The sequence below is a fragment of the Gadus chalcogrammus genome, chromosome 4, assembly GCF_026213295.1.
Source record: "Gadus chalcogrammus isolate NIFS_2021 chromosome 4, NIFS_Gcha_1.0, whole genome shotgun sequence".
Lineage (NCBI taxonomy): Eukaryota > Metazoa > Chordata > Actinopteri > Gadiformes > Gadidae > Gadus > Gadus chalcogrammus.
This window is the reverse complement of record NC_079415.1, coordinates 12300427-12319189: the sequence shown is the minus strand read 5'-3', so window position 1 is coordinate 12319189 and position 18763 is coordinate 12300427. Positions and strand designations below refer to the sequence as shown.

The following is an 18763-nucleotide window of genomic DNA, read 5'->3' as shown; positions in this document are numbered from 1 at the left end:
CATCAGAGGAGCATCCTTCCCGTCTAGTGCGTTAACCATCTGCCTCTGGCTCAGGACGTACGTGGGAACCCCGCCTGTCTCATCAGCTTCTTCTTGGACAGCACTTTCATCGCCTACATGGTGGTGGAGCAAGTGGTGGAAACACAATAATTCACGTAAAAATATGCTAAGATACAGCGACATTTTGATGCCCAATATGTATCGATAATACTTTTTCCTGAACAATTTCCTACAAAAATAGCACCTTATTTAAACCCTAGATGTTTTTGTAGTGTTTTGGCCCATTACATACAAAATGAGCAAAAATGAAGTCATACTGAATAATGCGAATTCAACTTTATGTTAGATAGTTTATCCTCAGTTCCTGACTGTATATTGGGCATTACAGTATGGAGTATATCACCTATCCTTTTTGTTAGTATAGTCTTGTGTTGTCAAAAAAGGTAGTAGATACAGAGACAATAGACTGGATTGGAATTGGAGCTGCAGGCACAATCAACACGTTGTATAGATCCATAATGTGTGAGAGAGTCTGACTCACATAGTACGTGTTGTCATCTTCATTGTAGGCCAGCTTGACAACACCATAGGAACCCTGGTTAGAGGAGAAGAACCAAAGATGTTCTCAAGATGTATCAAAGGACACACAAACACACAAAAAGAAAACACACACAGACAGGATCTTTCACTATCCTGAGCTGGTGTGAGGGAAGAATATCTATGGTGATTTCAATCTCATGAGACAAAGTGGATTAAGAGTCTCTTCCCACAAAAATGGGACACTTAAGAAGGAAACAACAACAACAGATCAGACCCAAATGGGCAGAGAGGAAACCTAACCCGGAGTGCTTGTGATAGAATCATGAATCATTAGCAGTACGTGGATAGCAGGAGCCAATGAAGGGGGGGAGTTAAAAAAAATGCGGGAATGTCGTAGAATTTGAGGGAAAACAGATACCTTGGGTTCCCTAGGTGAAAGTTGGAGGGCCACTGTCAAAACATCACACTCCCTCTTACTAGGGTCTGCAGCCAATAGAAAATTACCACTCTGGAAAAACGTTCTTAGCTGTAGGTAGATGACTTTTTGTACTTTTACAAAAATTCTCCCATTTCGACGCTTTATTCATTTCAGTCATACACTCTGTGTGACCTAAATGGAACCATTACTGGAAAAAGCTGACCCTTTAAAAACGCATGCAAGACTTGAGTAGTGAGAGTTAGGCTCTCTCTCTCTCTCTCTCTCTCTCTCTCTCTCTCTCTCTCTCTCTCTCTCTCTCTCTCTCTCTCTCTCTCTCTCTCTCTCTCTCTCTCTCTCTCTCTCTCTCTCTCTCTCTCTCTCTCTCTCTCTCTCTCTCTCTCTCTCTCTCTCTCTCTCTCTCTCTCTCTCTCTCTCTCTCTCCTCACGAGGCACACATCCGGCCTGAACACCTTGGAGACATCTATTTTTTACAGGCTCTCATCCTGCTTCCAGCTCTGCCACCACGTCCGGGTGGCTTACAAAGAGTCTGGGAAATGAGGGCAGGAACAAAACCAGAGGCACTGAGGCCCCTCCATGGTGCACACTATGAAGTAAGAGTGTGTGTGTGTTTGTGTGTGTGTGTGTGTGTGTGTGTGTGTGTGTGTGTGTGTGTGTGTGTGTGTGTGTGTGTGTGTGTGTGTGTGTGTGTGTGTGTGTGTGTGTGTGTGTGTGTGTGTAGTCGGTTTGTGAGTGTGTGTTGTGTGAGGGTACCTTTCCGATCTCGTCTTTCAGCTTGTACTGGTTGAGTTGAACACAGTCCTTGGCAGGAAATAAATCATGGGAAGAAATAACATTTAAAATGTGGACTGTACCATTAATGTACATTTAAGCATTACCATCATTATCCTTTTAGCATTAGCCTTTAGCATTATTATCCTTTTTCCTATTAGCCTTTCGCATTTTCATCACTTTAAGCATTAGAATTGTTATCCGTTTAATAATTAGCATTAAGCAATGTTATCCATCTAGATGTTAGCCTTCAGTGCAAAAACAACAACTAACAATGTTTGTTAATTCCGAAAAAGATGAACACAAAAGTGCTTCCTGAATGGCATGTTCAACTCGGGTGAATGAGATTAAATCAACCCAGCACACAAATCAAATGTTTTCATCATAGCTCTGTAACATGCTGAGTGTTTGAGGATTTAGTGATGGTTTTGTTTTGCAACAGCACTCTTGGACACCAGCCAATTCGAAAGCACACACTAATTAATGAATCCAGTTTTCTTTCAACTGTGTAATATTATGGTTGATTGGCTTGCAGTGCTGCCAGCATTTTTCATTAATATCCAAAGCCTGTTGCCTTGTGCAGAGACTTAACGAGAGCAACACAACCTCTAAGGATGTTACTGAGGGGTATAGGCATTTCATGGCTCCATCTATCCATAAATTAGGCTTTTTTGGCTGAGGAATTATTAGTTATTTACTTCCAATTGAATATCATACATAAATAACCAAGAAAAATAATTTGTTTTTAGGCTTAAAGGTTTGGTTGGTTTTGAAAGTGACACTAAGATTTAGAAGAAGACGTTTAAAGGCCATGAGCTTCAGTCAGTTTAGACGGCTTGAACTGTAAAGCGAAGCGCCCTAATCTTACAGTGGACAGCATCATAGCAGGCGTCAGGCAAAGAGCAAACGCAACAATCTGATGGATTATTTTACCGCCTGCCGGCTGGTTAAATAAAGGGCTACCAGCTGTTTGAGAAGTTATGTACATAAATAGTGAATATGACATGATATGACAGTCAATCCGTCTCATCTCACTGCCTTCCTATCCGTTTTGCTTCAAAGAAGCAGGAAGAGAAGAAGAGAAAAAGGAGAATAGGAGTTTATAATCATAACTATTAAAATTATTATTTATAAGTTAAGTGGTACTACATGTTACTGAAAGAATGGACCCAGGGTACTTTTGTAAATAATGCGTATGTGACGATTCTTCTTCATGTTTTTTTTATGTGTTTGTTTTTGTGTGTCAGCTGCTTTTAACTATGGAGGCATAGGAGACAGTCTGCTTCCTTATGGCCATCGTTAGAGTGCTAAAATCTTCCCTCTTAATGCCACGAGCTAATTGGAGTATAATGTTCACCCATAATAGCTGAGCGTCTTCTTAATAGTATGTGGATCAGTCCAAATGGACTGATGTATGTTTCAAAAATCTAAACCATGGTACGACTTAGCGTGGTTAACAGACGAGATTACTCCCCTTCCGTGCTTAAAGATTCCTTCACAGGCTGTGTAGGAGCCAGGGATGATGTCATTGTAATACTATAAGGTTTAACGATTTGTTATTGTTTTCATGCTTTATTATAGAGTGAGATAGACAATAAGGTATTTGAGATAGAGGGGAGGACGTGCAGCAAAGGAGCACGGGCAGGGGACAAACCTAGGTGGCTGCGTTCAGGACTGATTCTAGATGGTACGCTCTCTAACCGTTGAGCCACCAACACTATAAGGTTTGAGAGGGTTCATGTCCGTGGTCCACGTAGCGTCGGCGTACCTGGAGGTCTGTGATGGAGACGCGGTGGGACTCCACGGTGGGCCGGCGGGGGAGCCGTGGGGAGGAGTGGGGGGAGGTGACGGGGGAGTAGGGCAGCGAGGGGTAGATGTAGCGTCCGTCGAGGCCCGGGGAGCCGCAGGGGGAGGTGGCGGTCGGAGAACGCTCCTGGAGGGACAGCTTCCTGTCCGACATGTTGAGCCGTCCCCTGGGGGGTGCAGCCAGCAGCGCCCCCCCCACGCTGTGGGACAGCAGGAGGTCGCAGGATTCAGGGGCCAGCAGCGGCCGGGCGGGGTCGGGGGTCTCGGAACTGTCCATGTCCTCCACCTGGAGGGGAACACAGAGAATACAACGCCAAATAAGGAATCGTGGAGCCCAGCAGCTCATACATCTAGCTGAAATGTTGCTATTATAACACAGACCATGTCTTTAGAAATAGCACAAGACAGGTCAACAGGTCTGGTTATTGCTAATGGTTTAAGATTTGTTAGTAGAAAATAAATAATGTCAAACCGATTTTTTTTGAGTGTTACCAAACGTGTGTGTATGTTGGTTGGCTCCTTTACATCAGAAGTGTTGATTAAGCCTGAAGCTAATGACATGCATGCTGTTTGCACATGCATGACTATAAGACCCAAAAAGACGAATGGCAGAGAGTTACACACAACCTCACAGCCGCTGAGAAAGTGTAATAATGCGGACTGCAAAACATTTGCCTCCCAAGTAACATCATATATTGTCAGGGTTGACAATGACTTCAGACAAAAAAATGAAGCTTAAATATTGTAGCCTTTGGTAGAATTGCTTTGATTGAAATGGACGATGGAAAACTAGTCTGGGGAAATTGTTTGCTGACTTTTTGGAAGAAAAACAATGTTTAATAATTTAACTACGACAACATGAAATGAAAGATTCAGCAGTTCAAGAGCTAAAAACAAATGTGATCACATTCTGATTATTTTGGACTCTATAGCTCAACTGTCATCCCTCCCCTGCGATTATAAACAATAGGGGTGTGAAAAATAATCGATTCTTCGATGCATCGATTCGCGATTCTCTCTAGAGCGATTCCGTCTCGATGCAGATATATTAATAATCAGAATTAAAATTAAATAATAATGATAATAAGAATTTAATTTGTTCGCCTGCTGCAACATTCTGTTCGCCAGAGAGGGATAATTTTAGTCATTTTAAAATTATAAAATTTATCTTCAGTGTGTATTGCCCAATCTGATTTGTCTTGACACGATTGCGATTCAGCCTACGCATAGCATGCACGCAAACTCACAGCCAGACACAAGAACTCCTTCTAATTCAATAGCAGCTTTTTCTTTAATGACATAGAAAAGAAAGATTAGAAAGAAAATAAAACTGAAACCTATTTTTTACATGCTTCCATATTGTGTTTTAATGCAAGCTGCATTGATTTTTATATTGTTCATAGAAAGCCATATTTGTGACAAAAGCTTTCTCTCTAATAAAATATTAGGTAAGTTAATTAATCTGTTGATGTCTTTAATGATCATTACAAAAGTAGGAACTGATTAGCAAACTCTGAGTATCAAACTCAGATGTATACATCATTTTGAAAATCACGCATGGAAATGTACATAAAAAAAATTGTTGCATTGATAATTGCTTTAGAATCTAATCGTTGACCTCATAATCAGAATCGAATTGAATCTTGAGGTGCCAAGAGATTCCCACCCTTGATAAGCAAACGAATTGAGGGACAATCCCAAACCTGTCTCACCTCCTCGTCCCCGCTGTGGGGGTCCGGCAGGCTGGGCTCGTACTCCGTGATGACGATCAGGGACTCCATGGGGTCGGAGTTGGCCGGAGAGCACGCGGAGAGCACGGCGGTCAGGGCGGGCGCCGGGCAGCTGCACAGCAGGTCAGGCAGGGGCTGAGTCTGGGTCTGCTGGGCTGGTGGAGGGGGCTGGCTGGGGCCGCAGGGCACCGGATGCTGGGTGGAGGACCAGGAGGACGTGTGGCAGGGGAACATGGTGCTCCGTCAGCCCGAGGTGTGGGAGCTCTGCTCCATCAGCAGGGCGGCCGCGGGGGACAGGGCGAAGGACCTGATGCAAATGGGAGATCCGATGAATTAACAGCTTGCTTTGTATTCAAATGTGATTCTGCACAGGCATGTGGGTTGCACGTGAACGTGAATTCAATGATTTTATCTCCAAGAGGCTCGACATGAGAAGTGTATTTGTTAAACAAGAAACGGTTCTGCTTGCAATGTGTGTTATACAACCTGGTTGATTACCATCGCCACAATTCTTAATCAATGTATTAACATAGTTAATTTCCATCCAGAGAGAGGGAGCGAGCGAGAGCGAGAGCGAGAGAGAGAGAGAGAGAGAAAAACAAGAACATGGTGCATGGCTCCAGTTAAATACAGAATGACAAGGCCAAGCGTGGGAAATACACCTACGGCAAGACTTATTTTATCTTAAGACCACAGAGAACGCTGTTGCTGATTGCCTCAAAGTCGCCAACCCCATAATCTCGGATCCAGCAGTCCTTAAGTCTGATTTGTGAGACTACCGTGCATCATCGTTGACTAGCAAAGCTTGATCTTAAGAAGACTTCCATACCTTAGTTTCTTTAGCCAGTAATGCCACAATTGCTACAAGGAATCTGCCTTCATTTTCTTGTTCTTTTCAAAAAGATTTATATGTTACAATTATAACACTTATACTTATGTTCCTGGGAAATTAATAGCAATAAGAATAGCAATAATGTAGACATTTTAAATATATATTTTACCATATTTCCTATGATAATATGCATCAGAATCTCTTAAAGAATAGGCCAAAAGCAAAATTCAAACTCTGACCAAAAGCAAAACCCCAAACATCATTAGATGCCCACATATTGCCGTACATTAGAATTCTGAACAACAAATCGGAATCTGTAGATTGTATTCAATTGAATGTATGTCCTCCGGAGATAGTTTTGACAACCGCTCCTGGCAGTTAGGACAGAGAAAATACTATTTTTTCATTCTGATCTCACAACCTTATTCAATTCAACTCTTTATTGTGCCAAAGTGCAATTGTAAAAAAAAGAAATAAAAACCTTGATGTAACTTAGCAACTATCTCTTCGACATCAATGTACGGTAATGCTCATACCTTTTAAGGTCCTTGAATGAACATACGCTACTGCGATAGCCAATGTTTGCTATCATTATGTAGAATCCAGAGATAACAAGCCCTCATGTCTTATCACTAGCCTAAGTCACTGTGATCAATAAGTGAGTCTAGAGAGAGAGAGAGAGAGAGAGAGAGAGAGAGAGAGAGAGAGAGAGAGAGAGAGAGAGAGAGAGAGAGAGAGAGAGAGAGAGAGAGAGACAGAGAGACAGACAGACAGACAGACAGACAGACAGACAGACAGACAGACAGACAGACAGACAGACAGACAGACAGACAGACAGACAGAAAGAGAGACAGAGAGAGAGGGAGATGTGACCCAACAGAACTGTCCCTGCCTACCTCTAAGCGTTGGTAAAACCACACGCCCCAGCTCGAGCACCCCGCTCAACTACCTCAGCTGGACGCCTGGTACCGCCATGTCTAAGAGCGAGCAAAGGTTGCACAATAAAGTCACAACTCTGTTTAGACACCGCAATGGTGGAATGAGCCCCCTTCCGATGTCAGGACCGCAGAGTCGCTCAGCAGTTTGAGCAAGAGAATTAAGACTCACCCATTCAGAATTCACCTGCATATAGCCTCCCCCCTTACCCGCAAACTGCCCCTCCTCCTACCTTACTCTCCTATTAGTTTGTACTTAGTTTGTACGTCCTGGCACTTAATGCACAGACTTATTGTATATTGTGCGTCCTGGCACTTAAAAATAGTACTCTAGTACAACTATCTTTGTTGAATACAGGGAATGGGAAACCTAGCTATTGGAAGTAGTTGGCACATGTACCAACAGCAATATATTTTTTGTCTTTCTTGACAACTGTCCTTATGTAAGCTTCTTTGGATAAAAGGCATCTGCTACATGCCCTGAATGGAGAGAGAGAGAGAGAGAGAGAGAGAGAGAGAGAGAGAGAGAGAGAGAGAGAGAGAGAGAGAGAGAGAGAGAGAGAGAGAGAGAGAGAGAAAATAAAGATATAGTACAGCATAATTTGTATAATTGCAAATCACACAAATCTCTGGACCTCCCTGATCCGACGAGTGAGTTGCATTGGAGCCTTTGAGCTCTGGGAAACGCAAACAGAAGCTGCTTTACTCCAGATGCTGTCCTGCGCCTCTTACCATAACAACAGTCACATGACCCAATGCTGCTCGCCATTCAGAAAGTATCAAGGGGTTGTTGCTATTTGGGTTCCGGCGAAAACAAGCACAACCAGTCCTACAAGCACAGGGTCATCTGGAACATTGAAGTATAGTCAGCCTCATTCAAGATCAACCGATAACACTAGCTGATTTGCATAGCCAAAGCGAGATAAGCTGTGAATGCACTGATGAGTTTCCGTATGCACGCAGAGTAAAATTGGGACACCGAGTTTAATTAGATTCAGAGAACCAAAACGATTTCTAGGATGGGACGTTCAGATCTGCCATGGTCAAGTATTCTGAATTGTCTGCCAATATCAAAAGAGATTGCCATCACTAGATCTGTGGACATGCTAAAGCTAAAAATACATTTTCTTCATTCATGGGATTGTGTGGATTTTCTCATCTGTCCCTGCCTACACCCTAAACCATTACTGACTGTAATGGTTTAGTAGGATGTAGATATTTAAATATATTTGCATACTTGTGAATTAGAAAGATGGATATGTTGGCCGTTTTCGATACAGCTGTTACATTGAGTCAGATGGATTTGCTTTTACCTCTAGGCAAACAAAACTCGCATCCTACAAATACTTTACATCATAAACTAATCCGAGAAACCACTGCAACGATCGACCCAAACGTTCTGTTACACTGAGTTAAATGTTTATTTCATCCCACAGCATCCTATATTCAAAAGACGGGTCGTATAACTATTCGCTTCAACTTTGTAAAGGTATCCAAAATTATATTTTATGTCGCCGTAGAACATGACCTTTAAAACACATTAGGCTCGTCTAGCTGAGGGGCTATAGCTTCACATGACTTCTGTCAACGTCGTGAGAGATCAATCGTCCTATTTGTCCAGGTTAACACATTCTAGTGATCGGTCAGGCGACCAGAGACCTCCCGACAGCGAGGGGCTAGCAGGCTGCCAGATGTCAGCACAGATGTGGTCGGGATGGGGATGAGGATTCAGAAAATCATCCACAAGACTGAAGTAACGGTCATTCGTAACAGATGAAGGAGCCCCTAGATGTAAGGAATCAAAATGGTACCTTATCATGTAGACCCACAGTAGAGGTATTGAGTATTTTTCCAAGCGAGGATGTATCGGCAGTATCGGTGCAGTAGCTTGTAGCTAGCAGGCTGTTCGTTCTTGAGGGATACCTCCAACTCTGTGCTGATGGACCAATCAGCGCAGACGCGCCTTCGTAGCGATGTAGTTACGGCACGCCGCTTTTAAAGCCAATTCCACAACAAAATTCTGAACAGAAATAGACTTGGAGTCTCAAACTCGGATAGCCCGTTGGGTTCTGAATATAACGAAAGGCCAGAGGGAGTTTCAGTTTTGGGGGCGATAATTTAATGTTGACGCCCCCGTGTGGCCCAGAATTGATTTGTTCAGACGTTCAAATTTACTTGTCATTTTTCTTATCGGCTTTGGGTATTCGGAGTGCAATTCTTGACGCCGAAATAAATGTGCTACTTTTGTATCGTGCTCCACATAAATGACCAATCTTGACCTATACTCCGGAACTTGGTAATTAGTCAAGCACCATGAAATAACAGAAAATAGTTTCAGAGATGGCAGGGCCAGTGAGGAGACTTCTAAAGAGCCCTGGGGGGGGGTCCTTATCCAGCCTGTTCGGAACTCCACTGATACCGAAGTTCTGGAAATCATTGCAACTGTTTATCATTGCAAATAACCAATAACTTTTGATATTGATCAGTTTGCTGGTTGTGATGGACAACGGCAAACAGAGCTTGCCCCTGATACACATTCAGTCCCATTTGTAATCCCTGGGAGGTAAATGAGGTATTGGAATTAAAATATCTGGGGATGTTTTAATGAAGAAAAAAAGTGTACAAGTTAAAAGCGTTTTATTTAAAAAAAAAGAAAAAAATGCAGAAAACTGCAAAGCACTTTGTTACATTGACAAAGAAAACACAAATGTATGACAATTGTTTCCAACGTCGAAGGACAACAAAAGAAACGTCTGTACAATGCAAAACTCTTCAGTTGACCTCTGCAGCAGTTATCGCCTTTTCTGGAAGATGTTGCCTCTTCCCATTCCTCCACGACCCCGACCTCTGGCCGCCACTGCACAGGAAACAAGCATAAGCACATTAATTAACCAAAGACACTGACATGAAACAATAGAAACAATAATTATAGCATCCATATGGTCTGACTGGAAGGTAGAGGGCCAAATACAGAACACCTCACTTCTACGACACATCCATTTCAGTAGCGGGCACACACCTTGAGCTTTGAGAATGGCCGCCTTGCCCCTCCCGGCCCCTGATCCCTGGTTCTTGTTCTTCATGCTCTTTAACATGGGTGCATTCTTTAACATGTCTGGTAGGATGAGAAAGCGGATCTTGCTCCCACGGATGTAGACCTGCTCCAGCTGGGCTACTCTCCCATCGCGGTAGGTCACAGTGATGTTGGACATCTGTGAGGGAGACACAGGGCAGGTTAATAGGCTGGGAAATGGCTGTTGCATTTATTATTATCCTAGTTATGGTTCCTCAATTAACCATAGTCTTTGACAAAGGTAGCCCAACATTAGAATAAAACAAATGTTCAGCAGTAAAGGTTGGGGAGTTTGTGCCATACTGTGCCAAAATCATTCCACAAATTTTTTTTATTGGCAAATAAATCTTTGCACACACTGAATTCAACGTCATATAGTGCCGTTACATATGTTGTTATACTCTAATATATTACCATGTTATACTCTACTGCAATGACTACATGTAAAGTTACAACACATCCTTTACATCGCAGTAGAGCAAGTTTTATTTTATAAACATCAGGTATAGGGTGAAATTGAATTCATGGGATAGCTATATTTAGGCATCAGCATGTCACACAAAACTCTAGATAATATTTTACATTATCTTAAAACTAAAATTGTTTCACTTTAACAATGACATGGATCATCACATCTAGAGTGAGTCAACAGTAGAAATTTCTATTCACATTTTCTACTATATAAAAAAAAAACTAGCTTGCCTGATTTAGTTTGGTTAAATATCAATCATGCTTTTGTTTCTGTTTTATGATGCATAACAAGTCTCCCTGAACAACAACTATTGCCTTCCTAGACATCCCTGGACGGAGGGCTCTTTGCCTTGTATCATCAAGGTTACCTCCCTTTGATTCAGATATATTCTCTCCTTTAGTTACTTTGGGGATGAGGAAAATTACCTTTGAGTAGGTATATGTGATTCAGGGCTAAAGAAAGAAAAAGTACCTATATTCTAATTATGTGGTTGCAAGTTTGGGTCTTTCAAATATTAGATGGTTGCCAATATAAAGGCCCCAATAAGCAAATATATAGCACTTTAATTAAAGCACAAAAATTTAGAATTAACCCCACCAGATCCATCATCTGAGAAAGTTATTCCACACAAACATTTGGGTTATGGGAAGATTTTCCTTCCAACTTTGTTAAACAGAGCATAAAATCAGAGGTGACTTGATTGGAAGCACCACTAACTTTTGAATAACTTTAAACCGTTTGAAAGGATGGCTTAATTGGTATGGGTTAGCCTTGGTAGAATAACCACCAATATATTGGTCTACACAATGTAGATGTATGTAACTTACTTGGCAGTTCATGTTGTCTTCGGCTTCAATGAGCTTGCCCCTGTACACCTCCCCAGTGTTCGTCTCACAGGTCACGATGTGTCCCTCCGCTTCATGGAGAACCTTGATAGGCACGCCGATAGACATGTTGTCGGTCCTGTGGGGAAAAGCAAAATACATCGGTTACTTTGATAAGATTTAATTTGCTTTTCACTTTACAGTGGCGAGCTTAAACTTTAACAAATATTAAAGTTAAATCGTTAGAGATGTCATGTTCAGTATTGCAGCTCGATCACAGAATGGTTTATTTTGGCTTGATAGATGACTGGTTAGGCCAGCAAATAGTGAAACACAGTACAACGTAGCCTACAAATTACACTAGTTGGTAATCTTTCTAAATATGTATATATGCAGTAAAACCAAAATACTAACAGACAACCAAGACGTAATACTAGATACGGGTGCGTATCATATGGAAGAGTTAATGATTTCATTCATTTGAATCTTGTAGTTAGCGACACTGAGCTAGTCGGCTACACCTCCAGAATTAAGGATAGCTGAACCACGTAAATATCAACCCTTTATAAACATTAGTTTGACGACATTTTAGAATATATACCATCATACAAATTAAACATAACACATACCTGGTTTACGTATTTGGAAGAGTTTTCTTTGTTTTTTGGGATTGTCTTCTACACTGCGGCAACGTGCAGACGTCGATTTCACAAACGCTTTTGAGCTTTTTCCGCCTTCCCAGAATGCCCGACAAATGTAACTACTTCCGGGTCACACAACGAGATGGCCACTATGGACCTGTAGTTTTTTTTTTTTAAATTGAGCCCAATGATAAACAATGCAAACATTGCATAAATTGGTATTACCATGTGGACAGAACAACGACGCCGAAACGATGATATAGGTCAAGCTATTCTAGTTTCAAAGTTTATTTTACTATGGATAACTGCAACAGTTTCTCAGCTGACAAGTGTAGGTAGCTACATACACGAACACCCACACCGCTCTAGTCCAAGTTGTACCATATTAGCCCAATAGGTGGCACTAAATCCCTTCATAAAATCTCAATTTTCATAAACGTTCAGGGGTCACCAACCTTTTGGAACCTGAGAGCTACTTCATGGGTACTGAATCATACGAAGGGCACCCTCTTCTGAAATAACAAATTTGCTCAGTTTGCCTTTAGGTATATATTATTATTAATGATTAATGATACTCATCTATGTGAAGACATTGATCATGTTAATGATTTCTCACAATAATTATCAACAATGACTTAAAAAAGGTGGGAAAGAGTTGTTCAAGAATGAGTTGTGCTATTTTTTAGAACAGGCCTGCAGGCGCTTCATATGGTCCTTGCGGGCGCCCTGGTGATGGTGACCCCTGGTTTAGGATTTGACCTAATGGATTTGACCCAAACAATTGAGACGTCACATTGCAATGACGGCCTCCATGTTGGAAGCACAGCATCATTAGAATGTTATTTTGCTGGTGGTCATGGTGTTGTTATCATTGACACACACACACACACACACACACACACACACACACACACACACACACACACACACACACACACACACACACACACACACACACACACTCTAACACACACATAGACACAGACACGCACACACCCATGCAAACACACAAAAAGCATGGTATAAACATACACACACATACTGTAGACCCACAAGCATATATGCACACAAACATACACACACACGCACAGGCATGCCCACAAAGAAGCATAATATATACAAACACACAAAAATAAGCATGCAGGCACATGTACACATACACGCACGCGCGCGCACACGACAAACAAAAATAGTCTGAAATACACAATTCAAGTCAGATGGTGTATAGAGACTAAATGGGACTAGCACCTGCCATCGAGTGTCCATCGTTATTCAGCCTCCACTGACCAGGCTGGGCCACATCGAAGCCTTCCAGGAGGAATTCTCCCAGAGAGTGGCTCCTGGTCATCTGAGAGTCCAGGTTGATCGGAGAATCATGCGTTTCCAGAAGCGGGTGACAAGAAGGGAACAGGTCTCCCCATACGTAAGGATCTAACCGCAGAACAGTCTCAAGAACAGCTCAGTCTTAACAACAGAATCTTGGGAGCATATCATTGGAATGTTATTTTGCTGGTGATAATGGTGTTGTTTATCACTGTTTAGTAATTGATCTTGAAATCATTTGTCATTATTGGAAGACATTGTTGGGTTGAGAGAAAAAGCGAACAACATGAGAAATAGCCACATCGTTTCTCATTTCGGACGTAGCAAAACAATGTTTTCATTAGCCTAGGGCCCTAGACTAAGGTATGTGTACGTTAATATACATCTTTTTCTCTCAAAATTGTGGTGTATTTCCCCAAAAATATCCAATGATGCATTTTGATGCACAATCCCTTTAGCCAGGTGGTAGTTTATTTTTACAGTCTATGGATGTGAATATATCCTTTGTCTGTAATATTAAAATAGAACAACTAAACTAAACAAGTAGAACTAAACAATATATGTTGGAACACAAAATTTAAAGTTTTTATTATATTTTTGATTTCAATGAAAGAAAGGCTGTACATTGTCCATCTACTTAACACACGACAGTCACGTGAGTGACATCATCTTCAACAAACGCATCCAACTCAGACAATACACAAATCCCGTGACACAGTAGCTTCTCTATTTGTATTCTGCCTCGGCCACGAGTCGGTAACAGGAGGAGAATGGTGTGACTACGAGTAGAGGCAGCGGACGGGGGCATTGCATTATACATCCTATGACAGCTAATGACACAAAGTCCACGCTCTGAAAGGTAACCACCAAGTAACCAACAAGTACTCATCATTCTGCAACTGAATGAATAGCTCAATGGTAGTGTGTATAAAATAGTCACTTTGGGATTGAATAGATTTAGACTTGTAGTGAGATCAAGAAGTCCCTTTATGTAATTTTTAGGACTGACATTTAAAATACATTTATAATATACATTATTGTGAGCCATTATCATTGCTCGTGAGATGTGATAAATGAAAGCACTATTACAGTTCTCCTTATATCACAGTACTCTTCTTCACAGCATTATACATAATCCTCTGTCTGTTTGCCTTGATGGCATCTTCTGTTACTATTGACTTATAGGTCGTCCATTAAACGAAGCAGAGGGGAATACGTTGTAAATTCCAGACTCTTTACTTCTATCTTCTTTTTTTTTACGAGCACCTAATAAAAAGTGAGGCTAACACCATTTGACTCTGTTGAGAACATACCATGTATTTACAACAATCAAGCAAGACAAATAAAAAAAATAAAACCCTAGCTGGTTGATCTAGAGTCAATGAATACATCTGTTCAGTGAAGTTATTATAACTATAATAATTGAAAAAGAAGGATGGAAGAGGCCGCTAGCTTTGCTATCAAGTAGCTTAGCGTCGAGGGATGCGTATACAGTGCGACTATAAGTTGGGTGCACGTGTCGAAAGTTGTTGTAGAGGGGCGTGGCATCATCTTCATACTCCTCACTGGCATAGATCCCCGAAGTCAACCGCTCCAGCTGATTGGAAACAGAGTCGCTAACACGTTACAAACAACAATCCAAGAGCTAGTGAATGGCAGAGAAAAATGCATCCAATTGCCAATCCATCGGGGTACCACCATTGAGTTGAGATGTGGTGGACCTACCTGGGACCAGGAGATCTGGATGGGCACTTCAAAGAGAGTCCAAACAACTGCTTGAGAACATGGAGGAGTGGTCAGGCTACCATGGTAACGGTAGTACTGGCTCATATGTTGTTGAGGCAAAAGACCAATCAGCGGAAAGGGTTTGATCGAAGTGGTTTGACCTAAGAGAAGGATAGAGACCGAGTTCAGAAGACATCAAATGCCACGTACAAAGAGGAGAGAGCATGAATTTATTTTTATTTTTCTAACCTTTGTAAGCAACAGATGACAGTTTTTTGGCAATATGTCCAAATTGCTCATGGTCTGCATACGCCGTCTGATAAACAAAATATAAACCAGCACAATTACAGCAACAAAAGAGTTATAGCTTCCAATTCAATATATCACCTCTATACATAGTTAACGCATTTGAGCTCACGTCAACGAAGACTCCGAGAACCGCCAGGCCGGTGGGGTCTCCCAAGGCCACCGACACGTTGGGATGGGTGGACTTCATGTTGACGATGTGCATCTATAAAGCCAAACGATCAAGCTGTCATTCGCTATGTCTCATAGGAGGGCAGCGTCTCTCCACCGTGATCGTTGTAGTGTGCCTTACCTCCATGGGGTATCTCTGTCCGTCGACCGTGTGTTCGGATCCGTTGCTGGAGGGGCTGCCCCAGTGGAAGTGCAGCTGAATGGTGTGGTACACCCCAGGAAGACCCCCTCCGCTCACAGACAGACCCCCGCCCACATCCAAAATAACTGGGGGCCGATGCATGTACACAAGATATACAGACAGACACACAGACAAACACACACACACACACACACACACACACACAGGCATGCACACAAAGGCATGCAAACACACAAGAAGCATGATATAAACATATACACACACAGAGACCCACACACATAGATGCATGCATAGGCATGCACACACAGAAGCATGATACACACACAAATAAGAGAGACACAAATAAGAGAGACATGCACACACAACACATTACACAAAAAAAAAAAAAGTACAAAATTCAAGTCAATGGTGTAGAGAATACATGGGACTAGTACCTACCAGAGTGTCCATCGTTATTCAGCTTCCACTGACCCGGCTGGGCCACATCAAAGCCTTCCAGGAGGAATTCTCCCAGTGAGTAGCTCCTGGTCATCTGAGAGTCCAGGTTGATCGGAGAGTGATGCGTTTCCAGAAGTGGGTGACAAGAAGGGAACAGGTCTCCCCATGCGTAAGGATCTAACCACAAAACAGTGTTAAGAACAGCTCAGTCTTAACAACAGGACTGTCTTAATAACGGCTCTGTCTTAATAGCAGCTCAGTCTTAATAAGATCACAGGCTTAGTAACATGAGATGTTAACCACAGAACTGTCTTAATCGCAGCCCATTCTTGATAACATGAGGTCTTAACACAGAACTGTCTAAATACCAGCTCAGTCCAGACAACAGAACTGTCTAAATACCAGCTCAGTCCAGACAACAGTACTGTCCTAATAGTAGCTCAGCCTTAATATTAGTACAGTCTTAATAACGTGAGGTCTTATAGAAAGAACAGTCTTATTAACATCTCAGTCATATTCACAGCTCGGTCTTCGTTTCTGCCATAATTTGGATTTTGAATATAGCAGTAATATTATTTACATTCAGGAGTTTTGAAGCTTGTTTTCTTGTAAATGAGTTCAACAGAAAAAAAAGACTCACCACAATGGCCTTCATCGTAACAATATTCCTCTACTATAAACAAGAAGGATTGAAGATTAAATTAGTTGACTGCAATGACAGAACATTTTGATTTCTTCAGGAATCTGCGTTTATGTGTAACAGAAACAATGACCAACATTGAATATAATTTTTACAGAAGAAGATGAATATGGTTTTTGGCATACCTGTGAAGATAAGGAATGGTTCTTACCCGAGTCGGAGTAGCCAATCAAAATCATAATCACGGCTGTGGTCACAATCATCTTAAGTGTCCTTGGCTCATCAACCCTTGCACGTGTCACACTAGGAGGGTCTGGTAGCTCCGTCCAAGCACCTGTCTGTGAGCTCCGTCTAAACTCACAGCCTTAAATAGGAACCATTGGTAAAAAACTTTGAGGATGGGATCCGTCTGATCAGTGGAGTGTGTCACTGACGGGCAAGTGGTCTCGTCTCTTCAACAGGCCCATTGATGCCAAGAATACGCAGTCCGTCTGTCCGTCCCCCCTTACAGACACACACACACACACACCCCAACACTAACTCAGTACGGATTCCCACCCTGTGCGGCAGGCTATTCTAACAGTCATTCATCTCCCTTGATAAGTCAGAGGGTCAGCAGCACAGTGTATTCAAATAAATCCAATCTAAACAAGGAAGGATTATTTGTGTATTATTTTACCATTTGTGACATATTGGGGTTTCATGAATGGATATATATTTTGATTGATTCAACTACTCCTCTGTACTAATTTTGTCATTACTTTTTAAAAAGAAATGGTGTTGGAAGTGGCATTCAGTGTAATAATAGAAATGGCTTTATCGTTTGCTTGTAAGATGTGTGTCATATGCTCAAGTAGTACATAAACGTCAAGCTCCTTTCAACTTTCAGAAGAGGAATTTTGGCGTTCATGATGCAAGAGGGCCGCACACTAATGTAACTCAGGTGAGTTACATACTGTATGCTTGACGGACTACAGCACTACCTAAAGCACTATATCATTTCATCACTGCAGCTATAGGTTAAGCTCAAAATATGTATAATTCTTATAAGTATAAAAGAAGATATTTGTAAGTATGAGCGTCTCACTAATTAAACCCATCCACCCGTGGCTCAATGAAAGCCAGGATAGATTTCTCTTTAAATCAATCTGGCTTTTCTGGCGGGCGAGAAAGGGTGGTCAAGAATGTGGCACAAACATGATGACTGCGCAGAAACAGGGAGCTCCGGCCTGGTCATAAAACCTTTCGATTCACTGGGGAACTTCCCCTCCACTAAATTAAAGTTGGCCTACATCTGAAATAATGCCCCGTTTAATTTGATAATTAATCTTCACTGTAAAATAACACTGGGACACAGGGCAGCGGCAGAGCCTGTTTACGGCCCGCCTCGGAGCCATGAATGAGTCGATTCTGTCAGAGAACGCACACGGCACGCACAGAGCCTCGCTATTATTAAGGAACTATTGTTCCCAGCGGGGGTAGCAGGGTTCCCTGGGTCATGAGTCAGAGTAAGGTATATCAGCCGGCTATAAATAACTTCAATCTGTCTTTTGTTGTTGCTGGAAGTGATCGAACACGACGGAAGACCCCGAACAGAGCGGGGTTTCCCGCTCCCCAACTTAATCCAGGGGACATTTGGTCGCTGGCTGACCCAAGGACTTCCTCCGTGGGTGGTGCACCTTGGAGCCACTAGATATGGCGAGAGGAGAGGCGGGCACGCCAGGGCGTAATCGCCACAGGTTGAGGGTTCCCGAGAGTCAATTTAAGTCACCGGCCAAACAGCAAGTTGTCCTTCATGGTGCAATTTATTTGGCATTTGATTAGATGTACATCGACCTCAGGAAAAGGAAAAGTACAAGACCAAGACCAATTCCCCCCCCCACCCTGCGAATTGAACATGTTGCCGTTTAAAAGCTAAGGAAGGAGAGTTAGGATGTATCATTGGAGGAATCGTACAT

General features: G+C 42.1%; 3 protein-coding genes across 3 annotated transcripts in view; all 3 read right to left on the bottom strand.

Moving 5' to 3' along the window:
• The window catches only part of LOC130381483 (calcium/calmodulin-dependent protein kinase kinase 2-like), an 18779-nt gene extending 9644 nt beyond the window's left edge, over positions 1 to 9135 (bottom strand). The window contains exons 1-6 of the mRNA XM_056589107.1: positions 7783 to 9135; positions 5266 to 5590; positions 3516 to 3839; positions 1730 to 1777; positions 542 to 595; positions 62 to 113 (exon numbers count right to left, since the gene is read on the bottom strand). Of these exons, the coding sequence (XP_056445082.1) occupies positions 62 to 113; positions 542 to 595; positions 1730 to 1777; positions 3516 to 3839; positions 5266 to 5517 (730 nt within the window). The 5' untranslated portion in view covers positions 5518 to 5590; positions 7783 to 9135. The remainder of the gene's footprint in view (positions 1 to 61; positions 114 to 541; positions 596 to 1729; positions 1778 to 3515; positions 3840 to 5265; positions 5591 to 7782) is intronic.
• Positions 9136 to 9631: 496 nt separating this feature from the next.
• snrpd3l (small nuclear ribonucleoprotein D3 polypeptide, like) lies at positions 9632 to 12173 on the bottom strand. The gene is made up of 4 exons (XM_056588583.1): positions 12049 to 12173; positions 11423 to 11558; positions 10070 to 10262; positions 9632 to 9907 (listed from the first exon to the last, which is right to left on the bottom strand). The coding sequence occupies exons 2-4, from the start codon at positions 11546 to 11548 to the stop codon at positions 9843 to 9845; spliced, it is 384 nt and encodes a 127-aa protein (XP_056444558.1). The 5' UTR covers positions 11549 to 11558; positions 12049 to 12173; the 3' UTR covers positions 9632 to 9842.
• A 1832-nt stretch (positions 12174 to 14005) lies between these two features.
• Positions 14006 to 18698, bottom strand: car15 (carbonic anhydrase 15). The gene is made up of 8 exons (XM_056588032.1): positions 17017 to 18698; positions 16806 to 16835; positions 16166 to 16342; positions 15707 to 15852; positions 15527 to 15619; positions 15358 to 15424; positions 15109 to 15269; positions 14006 to 14980 (listed from the first exon to the last, which is right to left on the bottom strand). Exons 1-8 carry the CDS (start codon positions 17066 to 17068, stop codon positions 14762 to 14764), a joined length of 945 nt encoding a protein of 314 aa, XP_056444007.1. The 5' UTR covers positions 17069 to 18698; the 3' UTR covers positions 14006 to 14761.
• Positions 18699 to 18763: the final 65 nt, after the last annotated feature.

Bases quoted from the DNA above. Each gene is read 5' to 3' on its own strand.
- snrpd3l (XM_056588583.1), bottom strand. From the start codon at position 11,548: ATGTCTATCGGCGTGCCTATCAAGGTTCTCCATGAAGCGGAGGGACAC. The intron at 10,263-11,422 runs GTAAGTTACATA...TCTCCCTCACAG, and splicing joins AAGACAACATGAACTGCCAA to ATGTCCAACATCACTGTGAC. The intron at 9,908-10,069 runs GTGTGTGCCCGC...TTTCCTGTGCAG, and splicing joins GGCCATTCTCAAAGCTCAAG to TGGCGGCCAGAGGTCGGGGT.
- car15 (XM_056588032.1), bottom strand. From the start codon at position 17,068: ATGATTGTGACCACAGCCGTGATTATGATTTTGATTGGCTACTCCGAC. The intron at 15,853-16,165 runs GTAGGTACTAGT...ATCGGCCCCCAG, and splicing joins GAATAACGATGGACACTCTG to TTATTTTGGATGTGGGCGGG. The intron at 14,981-15,108 runs GTAGGTCCACCA...GTTTCCAATCAG, and splicing joins TCCAGATCTCCTGGTCCCAG to CTGGAGCGGTTGACTTCGGG.